The 27110-nt window shown below is 40.6% G+C and overlaps 3 protein-coding genes across 5 annotated transcripts in view; 2 read left to right on the top strand and 1 right to left on the bottom strand.

Annotated features, from left to right (window-relative positions):
- met (MET proto-oncogene, receptor tyrosine kinase) overlaps nt 1-6101 on the top strand; it is a 60054-nt gene extending 53953 nt beyond the window's left edge. For all 3 annotated transcript variants that reach the window (XM_058396850.1, XM_058396847.1, XM_058396848.1), the window contains 5 exons: nt 617-798; nt 919-1028; nt 1414-1579; nt 3393-3529; nt 4290-6101. In XM_058396850.1, coding sequence (XP_058252833.1) covers nt 617-798; nt 919-1028; nt 1414-1579; nt 3393-3529; nt 4290-4500 — 806 coding nt within the window. In that variant the 3' untranslated portion in view covers nt 4501-6101. The remainder of the gene's footprint in view (nt 1-616; nt 799-918; nt 1029-1413; nt 1580-3392; nt 3530-4289) is intronic.
- Nucleotides 6102-9167: 3066 nt separating this feature from the next.
- Nucleotides 9168-15660, bottom strand: LOC131357500 (olfactomedin-like). The gene is made up of 5 exons (XM_058396482.1): nt 15289-15660; nt 14975-15097; nt 14616-14834; nt 12554-12707; nt 9168-10123 (listed from the first exon to the last, which is right to left on the bottom strand). Exons 1-5 carry the CDS (start codon nt 15346-15348, stop codon nt 9285-9287), a joined length of 1395 nt encoding a protein of 464 aa, XP_058252465.1. The 5' UTR covers nt 15349-15660; the 3' UTR covers nt 9168-9284.
- Nucleotides 15661-20477: 4817 nt separating this feature from the next.
- On the top strand, nt 20478-26620 carry LOC131357482 (olfactomedin-4-like). Its single transcript, XM_058396461.1, has 5 exons — nt 20478-20534; nt 21856-22011; nt 22199-22411; nt 24601-24733; nt 25462-26620. The coding sequence occupies exons 1-5, from the start codon at nt 20502-20504 to the stop codon at nt 26271-26273; spliced, it is 1347 nt and encodes a 448-aa protein (XP_058252444.1). The 5' UTR covers nt 20478-20501; the 3' UTR covers nt 26274-26620.
- Nucleotides 26621-27110: the final 490 nt, after the last annotated feature.

The raw sequence follows: 27110 nt of genomic DNA, 5'->3' as shown, positions 1-27110 counted from the left end.
ATGTAGAATCCTAAAAGTGTTTCTCTATAAGATATGGTTCCATTTTGAACCTTTTCACGAGGCTAAGACAATTAGCAGCACAAGGACAGTTTAGCTTATGGTTCTAGGTATTAGGTTCTAAAGCCCCCTCAAAAAATGTCCTACTGTTTTTATTGTGTCCATGTTGATGATTGAGTGTCTTTGTCATGTCCCATTCCACCGAGGTGGTTAATATGAAGCTCATATGAAAGTACACACTCAGGACTGTTCAGTGTTTCAGAAGTATTTCTGTTTTTTTCTAGCCTACTAGGGGCGAAATATTCAGAGAAAAGTTCCAAATAAACAAAAATGGTTAGGTTTTCCAACACAAATGTTTGTATCTTCAAAGTAAATGTTGATATCAAACCCATTTCTGCTCTCTGAGATGCTCAGAGTGCTTCTTCATCTAAAAAGCAGCTCAGATATGATCTTCAACCAGTAAAATTCTGTGTAAGGTTATCCGACAGATGGAAAAACACACGTCTAAAACACACTGAAAGCTGACAGACTCGTTTTAGATCAGACTCACAGCCAGAACATCATTCCATTCTTTATATCATTTCTATTACAGTAAAGTTTTATCATGTCTCGACTGCAGGTATCACAGACATCGAAGAGGTGTCCCAGTTCCTGAAGGAAGGAATCATCATGAAGGACTTCAGCCATCCCAATGTTCTGTCTCTGCTGGGAATCTGCCTCCCCAGTGAAGGGTCTCCTCTAGTGGTGCTTCCTTACATGAAGCACGGAGATCTGCGCAACTTCATCCGAGACGAGAGTCACGTACGTTCCCGCTGCTCGTCCGTCTCTCACAGTCCTGCTGTGTGAAAAAAAAACAACTTTCCTCTGCTGTGTGTTTGTTTCTCCACGTAAAACGTTCTCGTGTTTTTTTTTTCTCATCAGAACCCCACGGTGAAGGATCTCATGGGCTTCGGCTTGCAGGTAGCCAAAGGCATGGAGTATCTCGCCAGCAAGAAGTTCGTACACCGAGATCTCGCAGCCAGAAACTGCATGTAAGTTTTCAGCAAAACATTGGAAGAGTTTCTTCTTAATTCCTTCGTATCTGTGGATGCATCATAAACTACAGCAATAATTCAATAAATGAATGAATGAATGAATGAATGAATTAATTTATTTATTAATAAGTACATGAATAGATAGATAGATAGATAGATAGATAGATAGATAGATAGATAGATAGATAGATAGATAGATAGATAGATAGATAGATAGATAGATAGATAGATAGATAGAGGCATCTATTTGGACCCGACTTTAGTCTGTTAGGTGCCTGTTTTTGCTTGGTGAAGCTCATGGAAACATTTCGCTGCTCATTTATATGAATGAAGCTTCCAAATGTCACATCTACAACAATTTTTGGTCTGTTTTGTCCTGCAGGCTGGACGAGAGTTACACAGTGAAGGTGGCTGACTTTGGCTTGGCCAGAGACGTGTACGATAAGGAATACTACAGCGTACACAACAAGAGCGGAGTCAAACTGCCTGTGAAATGGATGGCTTTGGAAAGCCTGCAGACTCACAAGTTCACCACCAAGTCTGACGTTGTGAGTGATTTTAACTCGTATCTCTATACACGCTTTCATCATTAATCCGTCTAACAGATAAAATGGTATCATATTAGAACATTTCAGTGATTCCTCACCTTCTGACCAATCAGAATTAAAACGACTGATGGTTGGTTTCTGCTTATTATAGTAAATAATTCAACAATAATAGGAGTTACCAGCAAAAAGAATGTGAAATGATTTAGGAAAGAAGCAGCTGAAGTGACAAGCAAAAATCTCTTTCCTGACACTTTAATGCCTACGTACTCTCACTTCAATTTTATCTGACATATCCATCTATGAGTCAGCGCTTACAGCATATGTAGAGGGTTGGGCAATAAAAAAGATAATCCTCAAATGATTCGAGAGCTCTCGGTTAAATCAGTTGAGTGCACCTGGATTTCACTCGACAAACACCAATACACAAATGTAAAGCTTATCAATTACAGTTTATCTAGCTGTGAATATTTACACAGAAATTAATATTTCGGCCCGATCTTGAACCGCACCTACACGTGTAGATGCATGCCAGGGATTGCGAAGTCTGTCATGAATCATGTGCTGGTGTATAAGTAGTGTGTAGCCCGGGCAGGAAAAAAGAAAGAAAAAAAAACAACAGGATGTGATTTGCACAGACTGATTTATGTTCCTACACACTGCAGTACAGAGCATTCTCTCTTTAATGTCCCGAAGAAGTCAACAAATCTATTGGTTCGCTCTTGGTCTTCCGTTCTCATCCAGTTTAACGCTAATCAGATGCCCTGCAGAAGATATTTGTCCCACAGATTGCTGAAGAGTAGCAGATGGTACAAATCAAACATTTATTCAGCTTTCCTGTGTGTTCTTCTCCTTCCAAAACATTCTTCATCTTGGCTCAAACCTGTAGAGACACTGACCATGTGATGCTAATGCTCTTATTGCCATGGAGAAGACCTGCTGCAGGCTGATAACAAACAAAGCCATGACCCAGTAGAAAACTGTGACAAAATAACAAATCCAAAAACACAAGGACGATTCAGACCAACCGGAAAAGGTAGGTATAGTTTGCAAATGGAATTCTTACCTCTGATTGGATGAGAAATCTGTCACTCAAGATATACAAGAAGTAGGAAATTGTGTATCTAACTTTATTTCCTGTACATGTGTATATATTTATATTTATAAGAAAATACAATTCATTTAGTGCTACTTTGAGGAAGGACGTTCATACGGCGTGATTTTGGATATACTGATAGCGTATCATGGCGTAAAGATCTCTAAAAACACACCTGAAGAACACAGGAATGTTTGGAAGACCAAACTATTCCAGATTAAACGATGTAAGGAGCGCTATAAGAGAAGAGCTGTGTTCATACACACACCAATCCACTCTGTACTGCTGCAACCTGCTGGACTTTCTGTATATCCTGAGTGACAGATGTCTCGTCCAATCAGTGTTAAGAATTCCATTCACAAACTGTACCTACCTTTTCCTGTTTGTCTGAATTGTCCTGTATGATTGTGACGAAGCAGAAATCAATCATGACTTGTGACAACTTATTTAACTGCTTTGCTTAGCCATCTTTGAGTCGGGTTTCAGTTCAGAGCGAAGTGCGGCGTATCTCAGCCACTGTTAAAAATCACGTGAGAAATCGATGTCTGTCACGCTCCCTATCTGACTCCCTGTTTCAACAACGGACCAATCAGATCACAGCGCTCACGCTCTCCATCCACGTTCATTTTTCCTTTATGAATTATGACGGTGTTATCTTTTAATCAAACAAACACACTCACACACGCAGCTTTACTCATTTCTCCTCTTTATTCTTCGCAGTGGTCGTTTGGGGTGTTGCTATGGGAACTGATGACCCGAGGAGCCCCGCCCTACTCAGATGTCAACTCCTTCGACATCACGGTTTTCCTCCTTCAAGGACGAAGACTTCTGCAGCCGGAGTTCTGCCCTGATGCCCTGTGAGCCTACACACACACACACACACACACACTTCAGAGGGAGGGAAGCGTGCCTCAGTGCTCTCATTAGCTTTGTACGAGAGCGCAAAAACAAAGAGGCTTTGTTGAACGCCATTTGAGTCAGTGACCTGGTAGCAACTCATCAGAAGCCTCAGCCAACTCAGCTCCACATGACTACTGGAGCTTAACTCGGCCTCCCTAGACACACACACACACAGCACGTCTCCCACAGAAGGCACCGCTGCCGCTGTGAGTAACAGATACACTCATGCTCAGCACCCCGTAGATACGAGCCAACTAGATCAACACCTTTCTATATAATAACAGTGTCTCAGATATGAACAAACATCTCCTCCCATCTGGAGCTGCAGAACCATCTGACAGACTGCTAATCCAGTCATCCAGAAACAGAGTCCTCCTCCACCTCGTCCTCGTCCTCCTACTCCTCGTCCTCGTCTAGCCCTGTTCGACTGATTAATCTGCACAATATGTGTGATTTGTTTGCACAAATCAAACAACCTGTTTAATACGTTTTAGCGCTTAAACAATAGATTATCCCTTCATTCACTACTGTATGTTGAATTCCTAGTTCCGATTGGTCAGAAGGTGTTGATTTATTTTCTAGAACAGCAGCTTGGACTGTAGCACGGGATTATATTAATCTGTTATGTTAATCGCCCAACCCAACAGTACGTGCTTTACGTTTATGAAGAACTCCAAACGGAATGTGAAAAGTCTGTCCATTTTTTTCCCCTCTCAGCTACAACGTGATGATTGAGTGCTGGCATCCCAAACCGGAACGCCGCCCCACCTTCTCCGAGCTGGTATCGCGCATCTCGGCCATCTTCTCCAGCTTCAGCGGAGAGCACTACATCCTCCTGAACACCACCTACGTCAACATCGACAAGATGACGCCCTACCCTTCTCTAATCTCGTCCCAGAGCCAGCTGGACCGGGAATGCTGCACCTGAGAGTGGAGACGGAACACACACAAACACAAACACACACACACACACACATACACAAAACAGGAGGACGAGGAAGGGGAGAAAGCTGTCTGGGATCACTGTAAAGGGAGGAAGCTGATTGTCTGATTGTCTTTATCACTGTAGATAGAGTTGAGCTCTCTGCAGCAGGAGGAGGTTTAATCCCTCAGAGCCGCTTTGATGCTGATATGAACTCCATTCGAGAGACTGACAGATGCAGAGCAGCTCTCAGGACCTCGTCTCTCACGCAGACACTATTCAGAACCTGTCAGGAGGAGTCCAAGAACGTCTGCACTCTTCTCGCAGGTCTTTGATGAATTCCGCTGCTTCAGAATAAACAAGTGCATTGGTGCAGCATCGATGCGACGTACACTGTGCATTGCTGATCCAGGATCAGTTCTTGTCTATATATACTGTATGACTGTGTGTTCAGCAGCGCTGCAGGACTTTGTCCACGCGTCCGTCATCCAGCTGACCTGAGAACAGCAGGACGAGGCCCTCTCACTGGATGACATGATGAATCTGTCAATTGAAATGTTATGGTAGTTAGGTATGAAAAATAATAATAAAAAAAAAAACTTACAGCTGTACAAACACAGAAAAGTTTGACTCTACTGTAAATTTACTCAATGGAACACAATGAAATATATACACTATACAGCCAAAAGTATGTGCACCCCTGACCTTCACACCCACGTTTTTTTTTTTTGACAAAATGTACCATAAAGTTTAAATAACACAAGTATATCAAATGTCCATATGCTGTAGCTTTATGTTTTTCCCCCTTCACTGGAACTCCTGCTCCAGCATGACCCCAGTGCCCCTGTGCTCAAAGCTCCCTGAAGTCCATGAAGACATGGTGCGGAGGTGAAGTGGAAGATCTCGAGTGTCCTGCACAGAGCAACTGACTCTGACTCAACCCCAGTTTGGGATGAACTGGTACAGGAGTCTCCTCAACATCAGGATCTGATCTCACTAATGCTCTTGAACACAAATCAGAGAAGGGTGGAGTTTATTATAACAAATCTGGAACGAGATGGTCGGGGTGCACAAGCTTTCACAGAACTGTTAGAATCATATAGAACAAAACCCAGTAGCATGAGCACACAGTTCTCACGACGGCTGGGTAAATCTGAGATAAATAAAATGTCCATGCTCGTTCTAGCTCTGAGAAAGTGGTATGCAGCTCTAGTTGTGTTTCTTTTCTTTTTTCCACCTGTACAAATATCCACACATTATGGAATATATAAGCTTACACAACTCTCATCAAACACATGATTATTTTTTTTTCAGTGTGAAATATAATCTCAGTGACGTATGAATGTGAATTGAAGTTCCAGCGAGCGGTGTAAATACTGTCCGTTTCTCGTGTCTGACCTGCTGTGTGATTAATTATAATGTAAATATATACACAGACTGATGTGTTGCATCATAAAGGACTTCTCATGAGTGGTGGGAAAAGAAAAGTTCTTCACTGTATATTGTCCCGTCCTCACGCATGACTCTGTATGAATAAGGTGCAGATAATATCTTGTTATTTTTTTTTTCCTTGTGACTTTGTTAAATAAAGTTCCATCATCAGCGTAGCGTGTCTGCAGGATCTATACCGAGGAATAAAGCGACTCCTCGGGAATTCTTCTGGTGAAAGCAACCTTTTAACTGTTCTTTTACAGAGGTTTCATTGTTCTCCATCCGTTCTCTCCTCGGCTGACCGTGACCTTTTATCCGTCCTTGGTGGACTTGACCTTTGACCCTATTGTTGTCCAGACAGGTGCTTTATGTTTCCTCTGACGATTCTGCCCAGGGTTCCTCTACCACACAAAAATCTGATGTTCCTCTCTGTCATAACGATACACAGATCATCCTGAAGGAGATCTGCTCGTGCCAGGAATGTGTGTATCATGTGACTTGACCTTGGATTTAAAGAATACATCAGTATTCATAAAAAAAAAAATCTCCTTCATTATTCAACACTGATTCATAAAGAGAGTGAGAGAGAACGTCCTGAAGGACGACGTCATGAGACGAGAATCTCTCAGCAGGTTAATAAATCAGTGAAACGGCTCGGGCTCCGGGCCACACACACGTCATCGATCGCCGCTCGCGCAAAAACAATAACTGTTCTCTCCTCAGAGAGGTGATAGGCAGCCGAGTGCAAAAGTTTACACACCCTCTGGTTAAAGATGTACAGCAACGAGACATATAGGGTTAGGTTACACAGATGTTTCTTCATGATTGCTAATAATAATAATAATGAATAATAATAATAATAACAACAACAACAACAATAATAATAATAATACCAACATCAATAATTATAATAATGATAATAAGCAAGATACTTTCAACTTTATATGCAAAACATTTGCCACATTCAACATTCAAACTATTTCTAGTTAAATCTGATGTCTTGCTGCAGGATACAAACATTTATAAATAATTCCTTTTTTTAGTTTTTGGTTTATTTATTCTATATGTGTGTTCCTTTATTCATCCAGAAATAATAAGTGGGTACAAACTTTTGCGTACACACACTGCCTCCTTGTGGATAAAAATAATAATAATAATAATAATAATAATAATAATAATAATAATAATAATAGTGAAAAATAAAATCAAGGTACCTTCAGATTTATACACAAAACTTTTGCCTTGTATTCAAACTATTTATTTCTAGTTGAATCTGATGTCTCGTTGCAGGATACAAACATGTTCATTTATCAATATTTTTTTTTTGTTGATGTTTGCTTGTTTTATTTACTTTCTTTTTTTTTTAGATTTTGGTTTATTTACTCTATAGGTGTGTTCCTTTATTCATCCAGAATTAATAAGGGGGTAAAAACTTTTGCGTACACACACCGCCTCCTTGGGGATAATAATAATAATAATAATAATAATAATAATAATAATAATAATAATAATAATAATAATAAAACTTTTAGTCTATATAGTAGCGTCCTCAAGATTTTCCTGTTTCGTTTTGTTGAGCGCTAGGATCGTATTAATCTATTCATTATTAATCAACTCACAGCAAATTGCTTTTTTAAATTATTTTTATATTAATAATGTAGCTGATATTAAACTTTTGCGACTATTTATCGCTGTATCCAATAAACACGCCCTCAAATGTTGTGTAAACGTTATAATCCAACACACAGCAGCGCCATCTTGTGGCGGAATACAGAAAAGACACAATATCCACTCCGAGTATTATTTAATGATTTAATATTCATTAGTTTAAGTATTAATCTAAGCTTATTTTAGCACGTTGTCATGGTTACACACACCTGTTAGCCAGTCAAAAACTGTACATTCATTTTGCTTGGATTTCCGGATTAATGATAATATTATTATGGTATTGTTAAGAAAAGGAAAAAAAAACATTTTACAGTTTAGATTATTGGAAGATTTATTGATATCACCTGAAACTCATCCTCATCTCTAGAAGAAACGTGTGTAACAAACAATACACGTCCTGTTACTGTAAATCTGACCAGAGGGTGTGTAAACTTTTGCATGTGGCTGTATATCACCTCTCTGAGGAGAGTACAGTAATTGTTTTTGCATGAGGAGCGATCAGTGAAGTGTGTGTGTGTGTGTGTGGCACAAAGCCCACACTGTTTCACTGATTTATGAAGCTTCTGAGTGATTCTCGTCCTTCAGGACACTCTCTCTTTATGAATCAGTGTTGAATAACGGAGAGGACGTCAAGGTCACATGATACGGACATTTCGGACACACTTGAAACGCCACACTTTTGTTTTTCTTCATTTTTATACTCTCACTTTTTGTGTGATTTTGTGAATCTTTCCATTGATTGTGTGAGTTTTGTGAATCTTTCCATCTTAAGGTGAAACTGAAGCGGGTGTCTAGACAAGAGTGTGTGAAATGTCAGGTACACCAAGGATAAAATAAAAAGGTCACAGTCAGCCAAGACGATCAGATAGAGAAGAATGAAAGGTTTGTTTTCTTTATTCTTCATTCTTCACTACTGATTCACAAAACGAAGACACAGAGTGAGCACACGCACACACACACACACACAGAGACAGAGAGAGAGAGAGAGAGAGAGAGAGAGGGAGAGAGAGGGAGAGATGCTCCTGAACTGAAGAACATTTTAATCCTCATCAGGTTCTTGGTCCAAGCAGCATACAGTTTAATCTCACCTGTGTCTAATTCACATTATACTGATCACCCTTTACTGTGGTCACTGTTTACTGAAGGCAAACAAAGAGAGACTGAGGAGGAGCTTCTTTCACAGGTCTTGGACCAGGAGAACACCAAGACACTTTTCTGGACTTATCTCATAACAGCCTCAAGCTCACTAGCTTTATTCATAAACAGCAACAGTCTATTCATATCATTCATATAACTCATGTTGTATATTCATGCTGAATTTTTCTTTATTTTGTCTATTTCCTTTCCTTTTTTCCATTTATTTTGAGTCTATGACATGATCATAGAACATTTCACTGTGTATAACATCTAAGGGTAGTGTGTGTGTGTGTGTGTGTGAGAGAGTGTGTGTAATTTTGAAGTAGATTTATAGAACACACTGTATTTACTGTAAGACCACACAGCATCTATCATTGACAAAGTAATGTTTTATTGTTCAAGAGATGTTTCTAAAAGACTCAAGTCACAATTCTTACAGACATGATTCTGACAAGTGTATTCAATAACAAAGAAAATCCGTTCTGACTTCAAAAAGCATATATAGAAAAGATAATCCGTGTCTTTGACACACACTTGTACAAGGCACTATTTAATTAACGATTACAGGAACAAAGAACAGCATCATACGAGACGATGTACGAGTCGCTGTAGGCGTAGAGCATTCGGTCTCGTGGGTTATAATTCAGAGATTGGATGTTGGTCTGCATTTTCTTGAGGTGAATCTTCAGATCGTAACGCTCTTCCCTTGTCTCTGTGTCGAAGGAGTAGAAAATTTCCTCCGTCTGTTTGTCCTGGAAACGTGTGGCGTAAAGCACTCCACATGCCATGAAGGTGTTAGTGGCAGTGCGCTTGTGCAGTGATGTCCGCCACGACCGGCCCAAAGATGGAGGACTGCCTTCTAACACCTCGCTAAGGATCACGTTGCCAAAATTGTCCGGTGTTGTGTAGACGACCCAGAGACCAGATTCATCTGTGGCGAAATCCAAGTCTGTGTAGATGTACGTGGCGTCCAAGTGGCCGAAAGGAAACTTGTTATTAAAGCCGGAGTTTTGTGGAAGTGGTGTGTTGGTGACGGAGCGGGTGGAGATGTTAAAGCGACAAACAGATGGTGAATTATAGCAGCCATAGTATAGCGCATCTCCATACTGCACCACGTTAGGACCCATGATGGTGTTTGTGGTGGGGTTTGAAGAAGCAATGGTGGTGTCTACAGGACCCACACCTACCAGTATAGTGCTCAAACTGCTGTAATGCCGCACATAGTTAGCGTAAACATTGCTGCTGGTCAGAGCCACCAGCCAGTACATGTCCTCCTTACCTGGAGCGGGTTTTGGATCTTTCCCCCAGGCGCCATAAGAATATGAGGTCCCATGCTGGGTGAGGGAATAAATTCTAGGGCCATTTACATTGACCAATTGGCCTTGTGGACAGTCTACACACAAACACAAAGAAGAAGAAGAATTTAGAAGAAGATTTAAGAAAAGATAGATCAGATATGCAACTAAACACACACAAATGGACCAGTAAACAAATTTGCTGGTTATATGGGGAGTGAGGACAACATTGGAGGTGAGTGCATGGTCAAGCACCAGTTTCTGAATAAAGCAGGGAGCTGTGTGAAATAAATAGTAATGATCATCCACCTGTGGAGGTAGGAGCTGGGATTGGAGGTAAATCTAAAAATGGTGGCTCCATCCACCCCTGTCCCTTGTGGAGATCACGTCTCACTATTAGAACTCAGGGGGCTGCCAGGTTGCAGCAGGAATGTTTGTATGTGTTTTCACCTCTACCTGGTTGCACTAAACTCATAGTATTATCCCAACTATATCATTTGCCAGAGCACAAATAAAACAGGTGATTTGGGTAGAGCCCATGTCTATGTTCAATATGAGATTAATCAAGGAGTCCCACAGTAACTGGGTACAGTCCCGTGGTCTTAGTGACCAAGGCAGATGGCTCGGTCGGGTTCTGTTTGGGCTTTAGAAAATCAACAAGTTTTGTTCACCACTGCCTTTTAGGTGACATTAGTATTTATAATGTGACACATTCAGCATGTGAAGGCTGTCCTGAGATCGCTGAGATGGGTGGGACTCACAGCAAACTGATAGAAGTGTACGATTTGATGATAAGACGGCAGCGATCGCAACCTGCCCAAGACCAAAAAGGAGGCAAGACACTTTTTTGGAGCTGGCTGGCTATTATCATAAGTTGGTAATTAACTATTTGGATATCACGAACCCACTGGCTGATCTCACTAAAAAAAGAGCACCAGATCCGTTCTAGTGGAGAGAGTTGTGTCAGAGGTAAAAGCTGCACATTGTGGTGGACGGCTTTTAAAATTCCCCTGACTTCTCTTCCCCTTTTGTTTTACAGAACGATGCATCAGACAGGGGCTGGGGGCTATGTTGTCCCAGGTGGTGGATGGGGAAGAGCGCAATCAGTCGCAAGAGCTCAGTGCGAGACAGCTACTGTAGTACAGCACAATAAAAAGGAGTGTCTGGCCATCAAATAGGAGGTCCTCATTCTCTGAAACTATCTGCTGGTATGGCCATTCACTCTCTTTGTGGGCCATGGTATGAGACACATGAAAGATGCCAATGTGTGGATCACTTGAGCCACTCGAGATTGAGGTGGTCCATTGGCCAGGAGTGCAAATGGCTGTGACGGCGGCGGGGGGCAGGTACAGAGTGGCTGAGCACTGGTTTGTGAATGGAGGGCGAAGCCAAGGAAGGTGAGTGGTAAGGATCACACAACTATGCTGAATTACTAATGACAGCTAAGGTGGGGGTGTGAGTGTGTGGTGTCTGAGAGTGAAAATAAAGAGATATAAAATATAAGAGCATTTTGGAGTTGTTCCAAGCCTGCCTCCAGTTTATAAAACACTTTATACAACTCTTTATAAAACACTCAGAACCCACTACAAACATAATAACATCAAACTTGCAGCATGACCTTACATTAAAGAATTAGCTTATTTTCTTCTATCTGATAGTTTATTAAAAACAAGAAGTGAAGTAATATCTTAGCAACAATATGATATTTTATCTTTAAAACTATAATGTAGTATATCTCCTAGAAAAACAAGGGATAATGGGCCCAATGGCTTCTGTTCCCCCATCGCAAAAGGTTGTGGCTGGAAGGTGCTTGGCACCTTATATATAAATCCTATACTTTAGTTAGGTATCTCAGTCTTATTTAGAAAGATCTGATTATTAATAAGCTCACATATACATTACACCACAGTAATCTTTTGCTCTGACCCCGACTTCCTCGTCTGGGATATGCAAAGAAAAGTATTCCAATGTGTTATAATGAATGTGTGGCGATAATAAAGGCTTTTCTCTTCTCTTACACTGGTTTTTCAGTGGCAGTGTTGGTTTAAGTGGTTAAGGCTCTGGGTTGTTGCTTGGAGGATTGGGGTTCAAGCCCTATTACCACCAGGCTCCGCTGTTGGGAAGTTAAGCAAGGCCCTTAACCGTCCCTGCTCTAGGGGCACTGTATCATCATTGACCCTGCCTTCCTCAGCTGGGATACGTGAAGAAAAGAATTCTGCTGTTATGTGTGGTGGTGATAAAGGCTTCTGCTTCTAAAATACTTTTTCATTGTATATCCCTGCTTGTTAGGAAGTTGGGGTCAAAGCACAGGGCAAAACACAGCAGACAGGGTTAAGGGCTTTGCTCATCGCAGGGCACTGTGTACATTTACTCACACCTGAAGGCAGTTTGTCATCACTAATCCACCTACTGGCAAGTTGTAGGAGGGAAACCAGAAAACCAAGAAGAAGCCTAAACAAATTTCTGACTGATATGTGGTGCCAGCATGTCCATTAAGAGTTAAATGAAGAGTTAAATGCTATACGTACGTGGTTGAGGAGTGGGAGGCTGAGGGGTGGCCTGAAGTTCATGCTGACACCCAGCCAACTCTTTCATCAGGCGCCGATTTTCTCGCTGTTTGCTCACTACCTGCAAACGATCAAAGGCCTCCAGCTCCTGCATGCCCTCAGTCATGTTCTGCAGCTTTAAGGCAAATGAATAAAACAGCAATCATCCACATGATTGTCCACTTATTTACTTGTTCTTTCTTTCTTTCCCAAAGTGATTTACAATTAAGTGAGCATACAGTACAAGCAGATTAGAGCAAATGACTTTCCAATCACTTTTGCCCATCACTTACACAATACACCATAAGGTCAAAATAGCTTGAAAGACTAATGAGATATGTTAAATACATGTTACATAAGAGCTGGCTCAATGGAATGGCATCATGAATGCACAGGTTTATTGGTGCAAACAGCAAAGGCTAGTGCTGTTATGTGTCAAGAAGTTAGAGAACTTTCAGGTGAAGTTTTTGTTATAGGAAAACATCATCAATTATGGCTTTAGGACTCGTTTAAGACTTGCTTTGAGAATGGATTCACTTTGGGATATTTTACGTAGTCTATGGCCTTGTTCCCATGCATTTCGCTCAGCATATAAATAAAGATTGTAAGCTTACAGACATTATTACACCAGTGAGCTGTAAAATTAACGCAGCAGGGGCTGTCAAACTTCTACAGCCCAGATCTCTTTAAAAGTAAAATAAAAACAAACCCCTGTCTCTGTATTTGGGTATATAGCGAACCAGTGATTTCAAACAGGTGTGTCTGAATCTAGAACAGGTCTGATGGATCAGGTGATAAAACATGTAGCAGAGGCTGCTGGGAAATAGAGTTTTAGATAATGAGTTAAGGAGTGAACAATAAACAGTTTGTTATATAATGTCGATTAGCAGATTAATTTTATGGTAACAATCATGGACCATCTCAGTGCAGATTTATCTTAGAAACAAAGAATTAAAAAAAAATATATTATTTAGATGTGTCAAAAAACATTTTTGACTGTTTACATTAAAGATTTTTAAATTATTTATGACCATAAAAACTTTGATCCCCAGGCTCCCTGAAGCCCACACTTACACCCATGTCCAGTGGCTTCTGGTGCAAATAATTTGGGGTAATGCAGGACTGTAAATAGCCATTTATGAGGTGATTACGTATGTATCGTGTATCATATGTATCATCATACTGCTAAGATAAAATATTGAAAATGTTACTGTTGAAGTCAACTGTTAAAGCATGCAATACATGTACTATGAGGCAGTGAATTTGAGTTCAATGTGGGTTTATGATCAGTAATGAAGGTAATCATTAAAAATTTGCCTAATCACAGGCCAGTGGCACTATTTAAAAAGAAATTTTGCTTTCCTTTCTTTCTGGCTTGCAAAAAGTCAGTCATCTCAGTCACCAGTCTCTTCTCCATTGACAGCATGGCCAATGCATTCACCGTCTTCTATGCTATTTCTAAGAAAAGTCTTAATTCTCTTGTGAAAGGATATTTTTGTAAAGATACAACCGAATTTTCTTTCATCTCAAGATATTTCGCTGGCTTCCACATTAATCAATACCTTCCCGTTAATTTACCATCTGCTGAGTAGTAATGATACTCGTTGAAAATAGTCCAAACACATGATGCCAAATGTATGAAAACAATATTGATTTGCTGACAACAAAAGTGGGCGCTTCTGGAGCACTCCAAGGACAATTTGAAACAAGCCAATCAGAGCTCAATCGGCACCCCATGCACACACACACACACACAAACAAATGAACGAAATACAGTTTTGATTTTTTTTATATGTTAAATAACTGATAATATGACTAACAGTGGAATAGTATGACTAAATAATTTTAGGGAGGCGGCGCCCCAGCACCCACTATTGACCGGCTGCTACTGCCTATGGCTACTTCCTATAGTTTGTTTATTTAGTTTGGCAACAAAGCAAAAAATGTAGCATGGCTAGTAATGGAGTGGTGCTTATAGTCACCATTTTACCATCTGCAAACTGTAAAGTTAAGAAATTTGAATTGATGTGGTACATAAAGTCACCTTGGTTGCTGTGATCTCACTGAGCTGCTTGTGGGACCTGATGGTGTTCTTCAGTTTACCCAGAAGCACCTGGACCTCGGCGAGCTCGAGCTCGATGATTCTCAGTGACACGGCTCCATACAGATCACCATCATCCTCATTCTCCAACACAGACACGCTGTTCTCCAGCTGATCCAGACGCCGCTGCACTCCCAGCATCAGTACATCCACCTCCGTTAACTGAGAGAGAGAGAGAGAGAAAGGGAGAGAGAGAGAGAAAGATACAGCAAAAATTGTAAAAAAAAATAAAAAGCTTTATTCCTTACCTGTCAACTTTTGAATCTAAATATTGTCTCTAAATCGTCTCTAAAATCACACACCTGTGTTGAAGTAATGCTCCTGTTGCATCGGTCAGCCGCAGTGTGGATGGAGTCCAGTTGCTTCATTGGGAAAGGACGCTGTGCATTCTTCAGCTCACACACACAGTCCTTCCCTCTCACAGTCTGAAAGCAAAAAAAACAACAAAACAAGTCATATTACTAAGCTTTACCATTAAAAACTGCCGTTTATTTTGACCGACAGCTTAACAGTTGATTCTTCTGATTCTTTAAATAATAGACTGACATCTTATCATGAAAAACTAGCTTGTGAGACATAAATGATAAATGCTACAGAAAAAATATTTTTCTCTTACCTGAGAGTAAAGAGCGAGGAAAATTGCAGCTGTCCATACGGACAACAGAGAAGACTTCATGTTTGCTTCAGAAGACGAGCAGAAAGAAAACACTGAAGCTTTATATCAGGAAAATAATTCCAGAGGCTGTCTTAAATCAAATCACACCCTCCCCTTACAAAATCATGGTAATAGCAATGTAAATTTCTGCTGATTAGTGTGAGAGAAGTAAGAGATGGAAATTTACAAAAGGATGTGGGAAAACCCAGGATTTGGGGTTGTAAATCCTTTTTAGTTTTATCACATCATGTCTGAACCACAACAGCATATGGTCTTATGGTTCTCCTTTCTCTTCTTTCTAATGCATCTTTACTTATGCTTTCATGCACAATTTGCAAAAATATAAAACAAGAAGCTGTGTCAGTAGTTATAGCTGCAAACCACATGCTTATATTAATGTGCCCTTCTAATAAATTATTGTTTCTGTCTTAACTGCTCATTTACAGATGTAAAGTCTCAAGTACAGTGTCAGGCTGTGAGTTTTCTGACATCTTCAGGACAGAAGTGTGAATACTTTGTGGTGTCAAGATAACATGATGTTTCTCGCTTATTGATTTGGTGAAAAATAAGGGAAACGGGCAGCAGGCTCACACCAAACCTCTGTGCTCTCACCTCTCCTCCTTTATCACCTTTCAGCTGCTCTCTAAACACGAAACACTTGTATGTTAATCACGCACAGGTGTTCCCATTCACCCCTCAGCACGCTCTTTCCCCTTGACCCCTCCTCCCATTCACAAAACACCGCTAAACCACACCCCTGTTGCGACCAACCCTACTGCAGGATTCAAGCCGAGGAGCTGTCTAGCCTGTAGCCAACTCCTTCCCCAAGTGAGAGGAAATCTGTTACAACCATCTGTGCCAGAGCCTGTGGGTCACTTTGAATTCAAGTGCCAGATACGACAAGTAATCTGTGCATTGGCATCCTTCGTGCAGTGGAGCCACTGGAATAGGTCTTGGCTGAAGACCTCGTTCAACAGATCATGAGGGCAAGGCCCATCCACTTAATGGCCAGGTATTCTTCTTTCTGCCACACTATCTTCTACCCACTTTCTGGGTTTTTAATCCCCTCTAAAATGTAGGACAACACTCTGATACATCTCTGCCTAAAACAAAAGTAATGGGAGGCCAGGTATTCTTTTTTCTGCTACACTATCCTCACAATCATCCCTCAGCACCTGAGAAGCTGAGCCTGCTGGGCCTGAACACCTCCCTCTGTAACTGGATCCTTGACTTCTTGACTGGGAGACTTCAGTCAGTCCAGATCGGGAACAGCATCTCCAGCACCCCCACACTGAACGCTGGAGCCCCTCAGGGCTGTGTGCTCCGCCCACTGCTGTTCACTCTGCTGACTCATGACTGTGCAGCAATGCACAGCTCCAACCATTTCATCACAGCCTCCAGTCCCTTCTCTGATACATCTGTCCATAAAACAGAAGTTAGAGAAGTCAAGAAAATGCAAAGGCTTGGCATTTCATCCATGAGACTGGGGCTCCATTTCTGGGCTCCATTTCATCCATGAGACTGGGGCTCTATTTCTGGTCTTGGATCTTGGGCAGGCTGCAATTGCTGCTGTCTAACCAGTTTTGTGCCAATGTACCAACTCATGACCTGAGTGGAAGCCCAGATTCCATACAACCGGTCCAATTGCACACTTTTTTGGGGTTGCTGTGTGTTTGGTTCATTTTAAAGATCTCAGAACAACTCTCATATTTTAAATGTGACGCCGCCTGTTATTATATCTGCTTTGAGGGTGAAGGATCTGTCCATGAGGTGTAGAAAGGTGGCTGGGACTCTGTCTCTGACACTCTGGCAGCTGGGCAAACTTTGCCCTTTGGGACGGTAAGAGGCGGTCTCCACAGGGGACTGGAGTTGATTGATTTTGTTCACCTCCTGCCCTATCTCCGCCCTCTCATGGACCACTATTGCCAAATCAAAAAAGAATGGCTCTCTCCATGTTTTTAGGCAGTTGAGGCAAAACCCCATCTGCTCACCTGACCTCACTGTGTGACCTCACTGGGCCCTTGCTAATTTAGCCCTTGCTAAGTAAGGATTAATCTTATATCAGGTAAAAAATGTCCATAGACAAACTTAAAACCTCTCCTTACAAAATTCATTTTCTGCTGACTAGCAAAAGATGCAAATTAGAGAAATGAGACATATTCTGTTTTTGCTGATGTTTTGGCAGGAGTGATGTGGTACAGGAGGAAGTGAGACAATTTAGGTTTTGGTGTTTGCATGCCTAAGCACAATGATGTTAAGTCTACATAGCAACAGCACATTCCTATGGTCTTATTTTTCCTTCCTCCTCTTTTAAGCATATGTCTTTTTTTTAATGTGAATAAATACCAGATTTATGCCTTCATGTCTCCAAACTTTAATAAATAAATTCTTGATTAATTTTCTATACCTGAAGCTCTGACAGCAGCACACTTGAAAATTTATATTAATGACAACAGATTTATATAAACTAGGTTTGCTCTCCCAGGAGCGGTAGCAGACAAATTGTCCTCTATGTTTCCGGCTAGGCCCATCCTCCAAACACATGTCTGAAGAGCTTGAAGAATCTTTATGTGACATCATGGGCCACCATAATGGTCCCATCTGGAGACTGGAACACCATCCTAAATTCCAAAGCTTTTTTTTAATTCTCATTCTGTGATTGCAGAAGAGCCTGAAAGGGTGCAACTTGAGGATGGCTTGATGTAAGTTCTAGAGGAAGCCCGAAGGATGCATTCTTGATGAGGCGAGAGAGTACTCCATGGAGGCATATTTTCCTCACCTTTGGATTCTAGCACCAGCACCCTTTTACCTTTCCTCCTTTATCATCACTCAGCCACTTAGTGAAACACTCGTTCATTAATTACATAATTAATGTCCCTATTCACCCAACAGCATGCTCTTTCTCCTTGACCCCTCCTCATAATCAAAAAACACTGCTGAACCACATCCCTGCTGTCACACATGACAGGCTGCTTTCATTATTGTATTAATTACAAGGGTGAGAGCAAAAAGGTAGGATGTTGAGGGGTTTAACGCTGCTATAACATAAGTGACAACAAAAATGAAGTTGTGTTGCAGTCAAAAGGGACTGCTCTCTATTGAATTAGTGGTGTACTGGTCCGAGGTAGACGTTGAGTACTGTACTTAAGTACACTTTTTGAGTATCTGTACTTTACTTGAGTATTATTTTTTCTGGAAACTTGTTACTTTAACTTCACTACATTTGAAAGACAAATATTGTACTTTTTACTCCACTACATTTCTGTCAAGGTCACTGAGTAGAAAGTAGTTACGTTAATCAGAGGATGATTTTTTTTTTCACTCTTGTAGCGTCACGTGCCGTGAAGTTCAGTGGTTTTCCGTCATTTTTTGAGCGCTGATCAACTGGTGGCAAGAAGACAGATCATCGGTGCAGTGCGTGCATCCATGGCCATACTTAGACAGTATGTTCCAGTTTTTAGAAAAGAGTAAAGATTCTTTTCATTTTAAATGTTTGCTTTGTATACCGAAAACAAAAACTTTCCTACTTTTAGTTTCTGGTAAAAGCTTGAAATGGATATTGCCTGTGCCATGAAGTATGTATGGTAACTTACTCCTCATACACTTTCGATGAAAAGGATTTCTTCTCTAATATCAGCATGTGCACACACAGGAGACATCCATACAACTGGATGCATACCTAACATGTACAGCTGAAGGTATGACTATGCTGACATCTTATCCAGCCTTCCATCCTGTCACTTAAGCTGAACACAGCCCTCCCTGCCTCAGCGGCCTGTGAGAGGCTTTTTAGTGCAGCTGGATTGATCTTCAGCCCAAGAAGGGGAGCAATTCATTCGCATAACTTTGAGAACCAGCTTCTACATAAGATGAACTAGGACCTTTTTAAGTTTGACTTATTTGACCATAGTACAATTTCTCTCTACTAGTGATCTGTGAAACATAGTATCATGGTCACAACTAATGGTTTGCAATTTTTGTTTTAATGGCAAATAAGTTTTTCTGTTTTGCTCTTTTTTTAAAGCAGCGTTGCTGTTGGGCATTTATACAGCTACAGTTGTGTAGCTGTGTTTCAAGGCAGGTTGGATTTACAGACCACTTCATTCAAATGTGCATGAATGGATACACATAGATGTGTACATCTTTGTTGGGGGTGGTAGGAGTGTTAAATAAAAAAATTAAAATTAGATTATAGATAGATTATACCTGTCTTTTTTGTCAATTCAGTTGTTTAATTTCTTAATTTTGTAACATTCTAAAAGCTCTTAATTCCACAGATACTACAAACTGGTCAGTATATTCACTAGGTTGCTACAAAAGGTACTGTAAGTATTGCATACAACAAGGCAACAATACTAAAACAATGCGTTGACATTTACTTTTTACTTTTGATACTTAAGTACTTTTAAAAACAGGTACTTCTGTACTTTTACTTAAGTAAAAAAACGTTTACTTGTAATGGAGTAATGTTTGACCAGTAGTATCTGTACTTTCACTCAAGAAAGGAAGTTGTGTACTTTGTCCACCTCTGGTACTGGTATATAATACAGAGAGGTGCCAAACAAAATAACAAAAGTATACATTTTTATTGATGTAAAAAATAACAAGGAGAAAATGGAATTCATTCAGCAGTACTTTGAGCAAGGAGGTTCATATGGCTGTGATTTTGGATATACTGATCGCGTATCATGACATAAAGATTAGTTTGTGATCTCTAAAAACACACCTGAAGAATGTTTGGAAGACCAAACTATTCCAGATTAAAGGATGCTTAGTTTGTTTTAGTAAGTCATATTGTTGCATTGCTGGTTTTTGACAAAATACTTAGTTTGCCCAAGAGAATTTTGATGTGCTTTCAATATCATACCCTGTCATTTAGTTGTTTGTGTTTTATTATAACAAATATTCACATATTTATTATTATTTAAATCCAGTTAACAGTAGTCTGACTGCAGATCTATTGTACAAGAGCTCTGTTCCAAAAAGTGAACTGGAATTTTTTGTCAGCAAATCAAGATTCCCCAAAGGAAGCTAAAAAATATTCACATCCTCCCGCAATAAACCACAATAAAGGGAAAAAAATTTGTGTGTGTGTGTGTGTGTGTGTGTGTGTATGAGAGAGAGATCATACTTATAAAGGCTGATGGAGAAGCTCAGACACACTCAGTTTGATCATGATCCTTCTCGTGCTGCTTCTTGCCGCCGCTGTAAGTACCGACATGTCGCTTTTAACTACAATACTGAATAATAATATCTACAAATACCGAATAAAAGACACACTTATAGATGATGAATCAAGCAGTTTTAAGTGTGCTTATAAACAATTTAATTATCCATCCTCATAAATATTAGGTAAAAGTAAAATATTATTCAATTTCAAAAAGCTTTTGGATTTGATTTCTGTTAAATTTCTATTAAAGTAAATCAAAATCATCCAGTGACTTAATTAATGAAATATGAATGGAAGCCATTTTCAAAAAGTTTAGTTTAATGAATTCCTGATTATGTTTCACCGTTATAATTTTGAATTATGAATATAATTTCAGATGCAGATTTTATATTATTGAACTTATTTCAAAGTCAGTTTTATTTGAAAAGTTTTATTAAGGATTATTAAGAACTGTACTTATTGGACATTATTCTACTATTCGAGAATAAGATCTATATTTTTTTATGTCATGTGCAGCACTTACACATGTACATACAATATTTTGTTAATATTGTTTTAGCATTTGTAAAAAATTAACTTCCCTATTGACTATTGATGAATGTAAAACTGGAACTAAATGTATATCATTAGGTTTGTAGCTGTACCACTATCTACACCGATCAGCCATAACATTATGACCACCTGCCTAACATCGTGTTGGTCCCCCTTACGCCGAGGCATGGACTCCACTAGATCCCTAAAGGTGTGCTGTGGTATCTGTCACCAAGATGTTAGCAGCAGATCCTTTAAGTCCTGTAAGTTGTGAGGTAGGGCCTCCATGGGTATACTAGGTCTTTAAGGACTTACAGGACCTAAAGGATACTTTTGATAGATACTGACCACTGCAGACCGGGAACACCCCACAAGAGCTGCAGTTTTGGAGATTTGGCCCTTCGTCAAACTCGCTCAAATCCTTACACTTGTCCATTTTTCCTGCTTCTAACACATCAACGTTGAGGACAAAATGTTGACTTGCTGTCTAATATATCCCACCCACTAACAGGTGCCATGATGAGGAGATCATCAGTGTTATTCACTTCACCTCTCACTGCTCAAAATGTTATACTGTACCTGATTGGTGTATATTGGAGGAATCTGGAGTATTTATAAAGTAGATTTCTTAAGACAATTGCTCTCAGGAATGTAAAAAAAAAACAACAGTAGATATGAGGAGTTTAATAATTTTCAGTGCTAAATGAAGAAGCTTTTAAGAAACTCTATCAACTGGTCATGTTTGTGTATGATGTGTTGTGTGAATGGTCATGTTTGTGTATGATGTGTGTATGTTCATGTTTGTGTATGATGTGTGTGTGTATCAGGGTGGCCATGCACACAGCGTTCAAGGTCAGGAGAGAAATGGCTCATGTGTGTGTGAGGTGAACAGCACGGTCTGGGTTTTTCCTGTTTCCAAGTATGATGCTGTGTCACAACTGATACAAAACTGCCAAGACTCACTGGAAAAACTCCAAACACAGGTCTCACACACACACACACACTCAACTCACACATACTGCAATATTATAGATCTCTGTTGTAGAAAAACATCACTAGTTTGTGCACACATACTTTTGGGCATGACCTTAATTAAGAGAGCTAAACTAAAATCTAACTGAAATATTAGTGCTGGAATAAAATGTAGTAAACCGTCATTACTGCTGACAGACGGGGATGGGTGAGGAGACGGTTCCTGACATGGAGGCCACACTGAATAATGTGACCCAGCGGCTGGAAAGGTTCCAGTACCTGAACACTCAGGGCCTGTACAACGCTCTACACCTGAAGCAGCTCAGCCAAGAGATCCAGCACCTACAGGACACCATGGATGATGAAGCTTTCGACAAAGATGGAGAGGAGGCACAGCAGATACATACAGAGGTATACTTTAAGGCTTAACTTAATTTTTGTATACGTTTAGTCCCTCAATCATGCACTAGAAAGGTGTCTCTTGAAACTGTTCATTTGTAAAATGGTTAAAAAGCTTAACAAACAAATAATTTTTGTAAGGATATGTTTATTTAACAATGATCAGAGTCTCTGCTATCTGAATCTTATAACAGTTGTCAGATTTTTTTCCTTTTATGGTCACTTGCACACTACTAGGTAGATAGATAGACATATACATCACTGCACAGTGAAAGTCTTTCTTCGTATATCCCAACCTTGGAGGTTGGGGTCAGAGCGCAGGGTCAGCCATGATACAGCACCCCCGGAGCACAGAGGGTTAAGGGCCTTACTCAAGGACCCAACATTGGCAACTTGGCAGTGGTGGGGCTTGAACCCCTGATCTGAACCCCGACTCAGAGCCTGAGCCACTTGAGACAGACAGACAGACAGACAGACAGACAGACAGACAGACAGATAGATAGATAGATAGATAGATAGATAGATAGATAGATAGATAGATAGATAGATAGATAGATAGATAGATAGATAGATAGATAGATTCTAAAAAATAGTGTTAACAGGTTTAATAGTGCAGTGTGAGATCTGGTGAGACCACACACAGATGAGCTGTTGTACAATGTTATTGCAAATGGTAAAAATGACCTCCTGTAACGTTCTCTGTAACACTGAATCTGAACGAGTCTGAGGTCTGCTGACGATGTAGTGTTGAGTGGTTGAGATGGATTGTCCAGTTGGTTCAATGACCTCATCTTCCTTACTGACTCAAACGTCTCCATTTTGTGTCCAACGATAGATCCAGCCTTGAGTATTAGCTTGTTAATCCTGCTGGCATCCCTGGCGCTGATGCTGCCCCTCCAGCAGACCACAACAAAGTAAATGGCACTCGCCACCACAGACTGGAAGATCTCCAGCATCTTACTGCAAACATTGAAAGATCTGTGCTTCCTCAGAAAATAGCTTCAGCTCATTCCCTTCTTGTACACAGCTAGTCAGTGTAGGTCCTCTAGTCCAGTCTGTCATTTAAGTGTACACCCAAATACTTGTATTTATCAGCAGTTCCAACCAGTTCCTCCTTGCCCATGATGGTTATGGGCTCAATCAAAGTTCTAGTCCTCTTAAAGTCCACTACAATCTTCTTGGTCTTCATCACATTTAGGAGAAGGTAATTCCTAGTGCACAGGTCCACAAAGTTATTCAGGAGTCCCCTGCACTCAGACTCATGTCCATCCCAACTGCAGTCATCAGAAAACTTCTGCAGGTGGTATGATTCAGAGTTATACTGAAAGTCTGAGGTGTATAGAGTGAACAGAAATGGAGACAGGACAGTCTCCTGAGGTCCTCTGTCAGACAGGGAGGCCCCTAATTACAAAAATCTGACATGCCTCTCTGACAGGTAGTCAGTGGTTGAGCTGACATGCATTCTGAGCAGCTTCTCACTCAGCAGAAAACGTTAGATGGTGTTGAAGGCAATGGAAAAATAAAAAAAAAACATGTTCCTCACAGTACAACTCCTGCCATAAAGGTAGGACTGAACACACCGCAGCAGGCAGATGACAGCATCATGAACACCTACATGAGGCTGGTAAACAAACTGGAGTGGGTGCAGTGCAGGTTTCACCTATGGGACCAGGTGGGTTAAAACTATATTTTCCAACACCTGGGATGACAAGCAATTGGTCTGTAGTCTCTGAGGCCACATGGTGTGGCTTTCATAGGTATTGGTATGAGGCAAAATGTTTTTCATAGCACCGGTACCCTTTCCTGCATCAGACGTAGGTTATAGATGTACTTAATGGTACCAGACAACTGAGTAGTGCAGGACTCTCTGAGTAGACCGAGAATCATGGGACTAATACCATCAGGGCCTGCAGCCTTGCCTTGATCAGCTGTCTTCTCACCTGGTTGGCTGACACAGTCAAGTAAGTTGATGTGGTTTGTCCAATGGAGGAAGACATTGGGGGGTTATGGTCAGGGATACTCAGCCTGTGTGGTATTGCTATAGATCTGTGTTTGGTGTCAGCAAGGTTGTGAGGACCGTTCCTCCATGTGGAATGGCTCAACAGGGGATCCTATTCTGAACCTATAAAAACACAATCTTCATTATATTTCTTAACATTTATTTGAGTAAAAATAAATCTTTGTCTGCATTTGTACCTTAGTTGCAGAAGTTTCAGGAAGATGTGGATCAGATGTACAATAAAAACGTCTTCAACTTAGAAACAATGAGGGAGAAACTGCGGTCCCTCAATAATCGCATCCAGAACTGCAGGACCCTCCCACAAAGCTTCAGGAGTAAGTTAACTTACATTTTTCACTGAAAACCTAATACCATGTCAGGCATAAGCCTACCTAACAATGTTAAATCATAGGCCATTTCTCCAAATATACCAACCACTGTGGTTAGTTAAGTACAATAGAATATTGTGAGAAATAATAATCAGTCATGGAAGTTGAAGCACAAAATCCTCAAATCTACATTTAAGGCCAAAAGTTTCAGTAGATTTGAGTTATGTAAACTCAATACATGTCATTTTACCAAACAATTAACCAAAAATATTTTGGTGAGTCCATTAGGGCATCTTCTTTGTTCACATCAGAGATAATTTTCTGACTTTCTGTCAACAGTCTGGAGGATGACATTTTTTTCTATGAAATGCCTTTTAGAAGCTTTTGATAAGCCAACAGAGTGCATCTGTGGCTGTATTTAAGGGCTAGTACCTTTTTACCCTTAACATAGGAAAATCTGAGCCACTTAACCAATGGCACACCTCAGCAAGTCCTGTTCCTGCTTAGGATCAACTTCAATGATGGAAGGTGCCACAAGCACCTGTACACCTGTACAATTGTATGCAAATATAAAAACCTTAGGTCTGTACAGAAAAGTTGAAACAAAGAGAAGGAGTTGGAGGCCCCCTGTTGGAGTATGTCAGGGTTTGGCACTAGCCTTACATCCAGTTGTGACCTTTTGTCATTAGTAATTAATTATTTATTTAATTATTTTGCTATTTTCTGCTTTACAGGCTCTTGTTCTGAATGTATGATGACAAATATCAGTGCGCCAGTGGTCACTAAGTTGAACCCTTTCAGTACGTCCTACATCGCTGGAGCGTGGGGTCATGACACTGATGCTGATGGTGTAGAGTCTTATTGGATCCAGCATCTAGCTAGTGGCCACAGGTTGGGGATCACTGTGCGCTTCTATCAGACTTATGAAGACTTGATGGCTGCAAGGAACCACAGAGATGAATCACTGACGGGATCATACACTGATGCTAATGCGATTCAGGGTCCAGGGACCATCTTTCACAAGGGTGTTGTGTATTATCAGTGCTATAACGTGCCAGAACTCTGTGCCTATGATGTGAAAACCAAGAAAGTCCGGCGTCTTAAGCTTCCTGGTGCTGGATTCAATAACAAATTTCCCTACTGCTATTACAGCTGCCTCGATTGGACGGACATCAACCTCTCAGTTGATGATAAGGGCTTGTGGGTAATGTACGCCATGGAAGCTAACCATGGGAACATGGTGATAAGTCTAGTGGACACTGAAAACTTCAACGTGACACACACGTGGAAGACTCGCCTGTTCAAGCGCTCGGTAACCAACGCCTTCATGGTGTGTGGGGTGCTTTATGCAACTCGCTTCATAAACACTTACAAAGAGGAAGTGTTCTATGCCTTCGACACGACCACAGGGATGGAGGACAACATGCTCTCCATCCCTATGGAGAAGGTGGCAGCCAGCGTCGCCAACCTTCACTACAACCCCACAGACATGAGGCTCTACATGTACAACGGTGGCTACATGCTCGCCTACCAAGTTTACTTCTGAAGTTATATTAGAACATGCAATAAATTCACTGTATGATCATCATAACCACATGATTTTCAGTATAGCATTTGACTGAAACTTCATTTAATACCATAAAACACTGGAATAGCAGTGAAAGTGTTCTGAGTTCTTTCTGCTTTTTTAGTTAAATCTCTTTGATAGTAGGAGAGCCATTTTTTCTCATTTGCACCTCTAAAGACAAGAGAAAAATCTAGAATGTTGCATATCATGCGCTATTGTTTACACCTTACGTATGCTCAGAATATGCTTTAAAAATATCGCTTTATTAAAAAAGTCTGTAAATCTGTATTTCAACTTATGATATAAATAATAAAATTGCTGAATGTGTTTTACATCTAAATATGTGTTTCTGTTTTATTGTTCATGGCACACACATGAATAAAGAATTTATAACATTTTTCCTTACATACCAAAAACGTAGTAATATACACTAACCCAGGCATAACATTATGACCACCTGCCATTGTGTTGGTCCCTCTTTTGCTGTCAAAACAGCCCTGACCTGTCATGCACTGTGTATTCTGACACCTTTCTATCAGAACCAGCATTAACTTCTTCAGCAATCTGAGCAACAGTAGCTCGTCTGTTGGATCGGATCACACAGACCAGCCTTCTCTCCCCACGTGCATCAATGAGCCTTGGCCATCCATGACCCTGTCACCGGCTAACCACTGTTCCTTCATTGGACCACTTTTGATAGATACTGACCACTGCAGACCGGGAACACCCCACAAGAGCTGCAGTTTTGGAGATGCTCTGATCCAGTGGTCTAGCCATCACAATTTGGCCCTTCATCAAACTCGCTCAAATCCTTAC

This window comes from Hemibagrus wyckioides, linkage group LG08 (genome assembly GCF_019097595.1).
Source record: "Hemibagrus wyckioides isolate EC202008001 linkage group LG08, SWU_Hwy_1.0, whole genome shotgun sequence".
Lineage (NCBI taxonomy): Eukaryota > Metazoa > Chordata > Actinopteri > Siluriformes > Bagridae > Hemibagrus > Hemibagrus wyckioides.
This window is presented reverse-complemented; position numbering and strand designations above follow the sequence as displayed.

Excerpts from the sequence above, each read along its gene's own strand:
- LOC131357500 (XM_058396482.1), bottom strand. The coding sequence starts at position 15,348 with ATGAAGTCTTCTCTGTTGTCCGTATGGACAGCTGCAATTTTCCTCGCT. Across the intron at positions 15,098-15,288 it reads TCCTCGCTCTTTACTCTCAG|ACTGTGAGAGGGAAGGACTG; the intron begins GTAAGAGAAAAA and ends TTTTGCTTTCAG. Across the intron at positions 12,708-14,615 it reads GTGAGATCACAGCAACCAAG|CTGCAGAACATGACTGAGGG; the intron begins GTGACTTTATGT and ends TTTGCCTTAAAG.
- LOC131357482 (XM_058396461.1), top strand. The coding sequence starts at position 20,502 with ATGATCCTTCTCGTGCTGCTTCTTGCCGCCGCT. Across the intron at positions 20,535-21,855 it reads TGCTGCTTCTTGCCGCCGCT|GGTGGCCATGCACACAGCGT; the intron begins GTAAGTACCGAC and ends TGTGTGTATCAG. Across the intron at positions 22,412-24,600 it reads CACAGCAGATACATACAGAG|TTGCAGAAGTTTCAGGAAGA; the intron begins GTATACTTTAAG and ends TTTGTACCTTAG.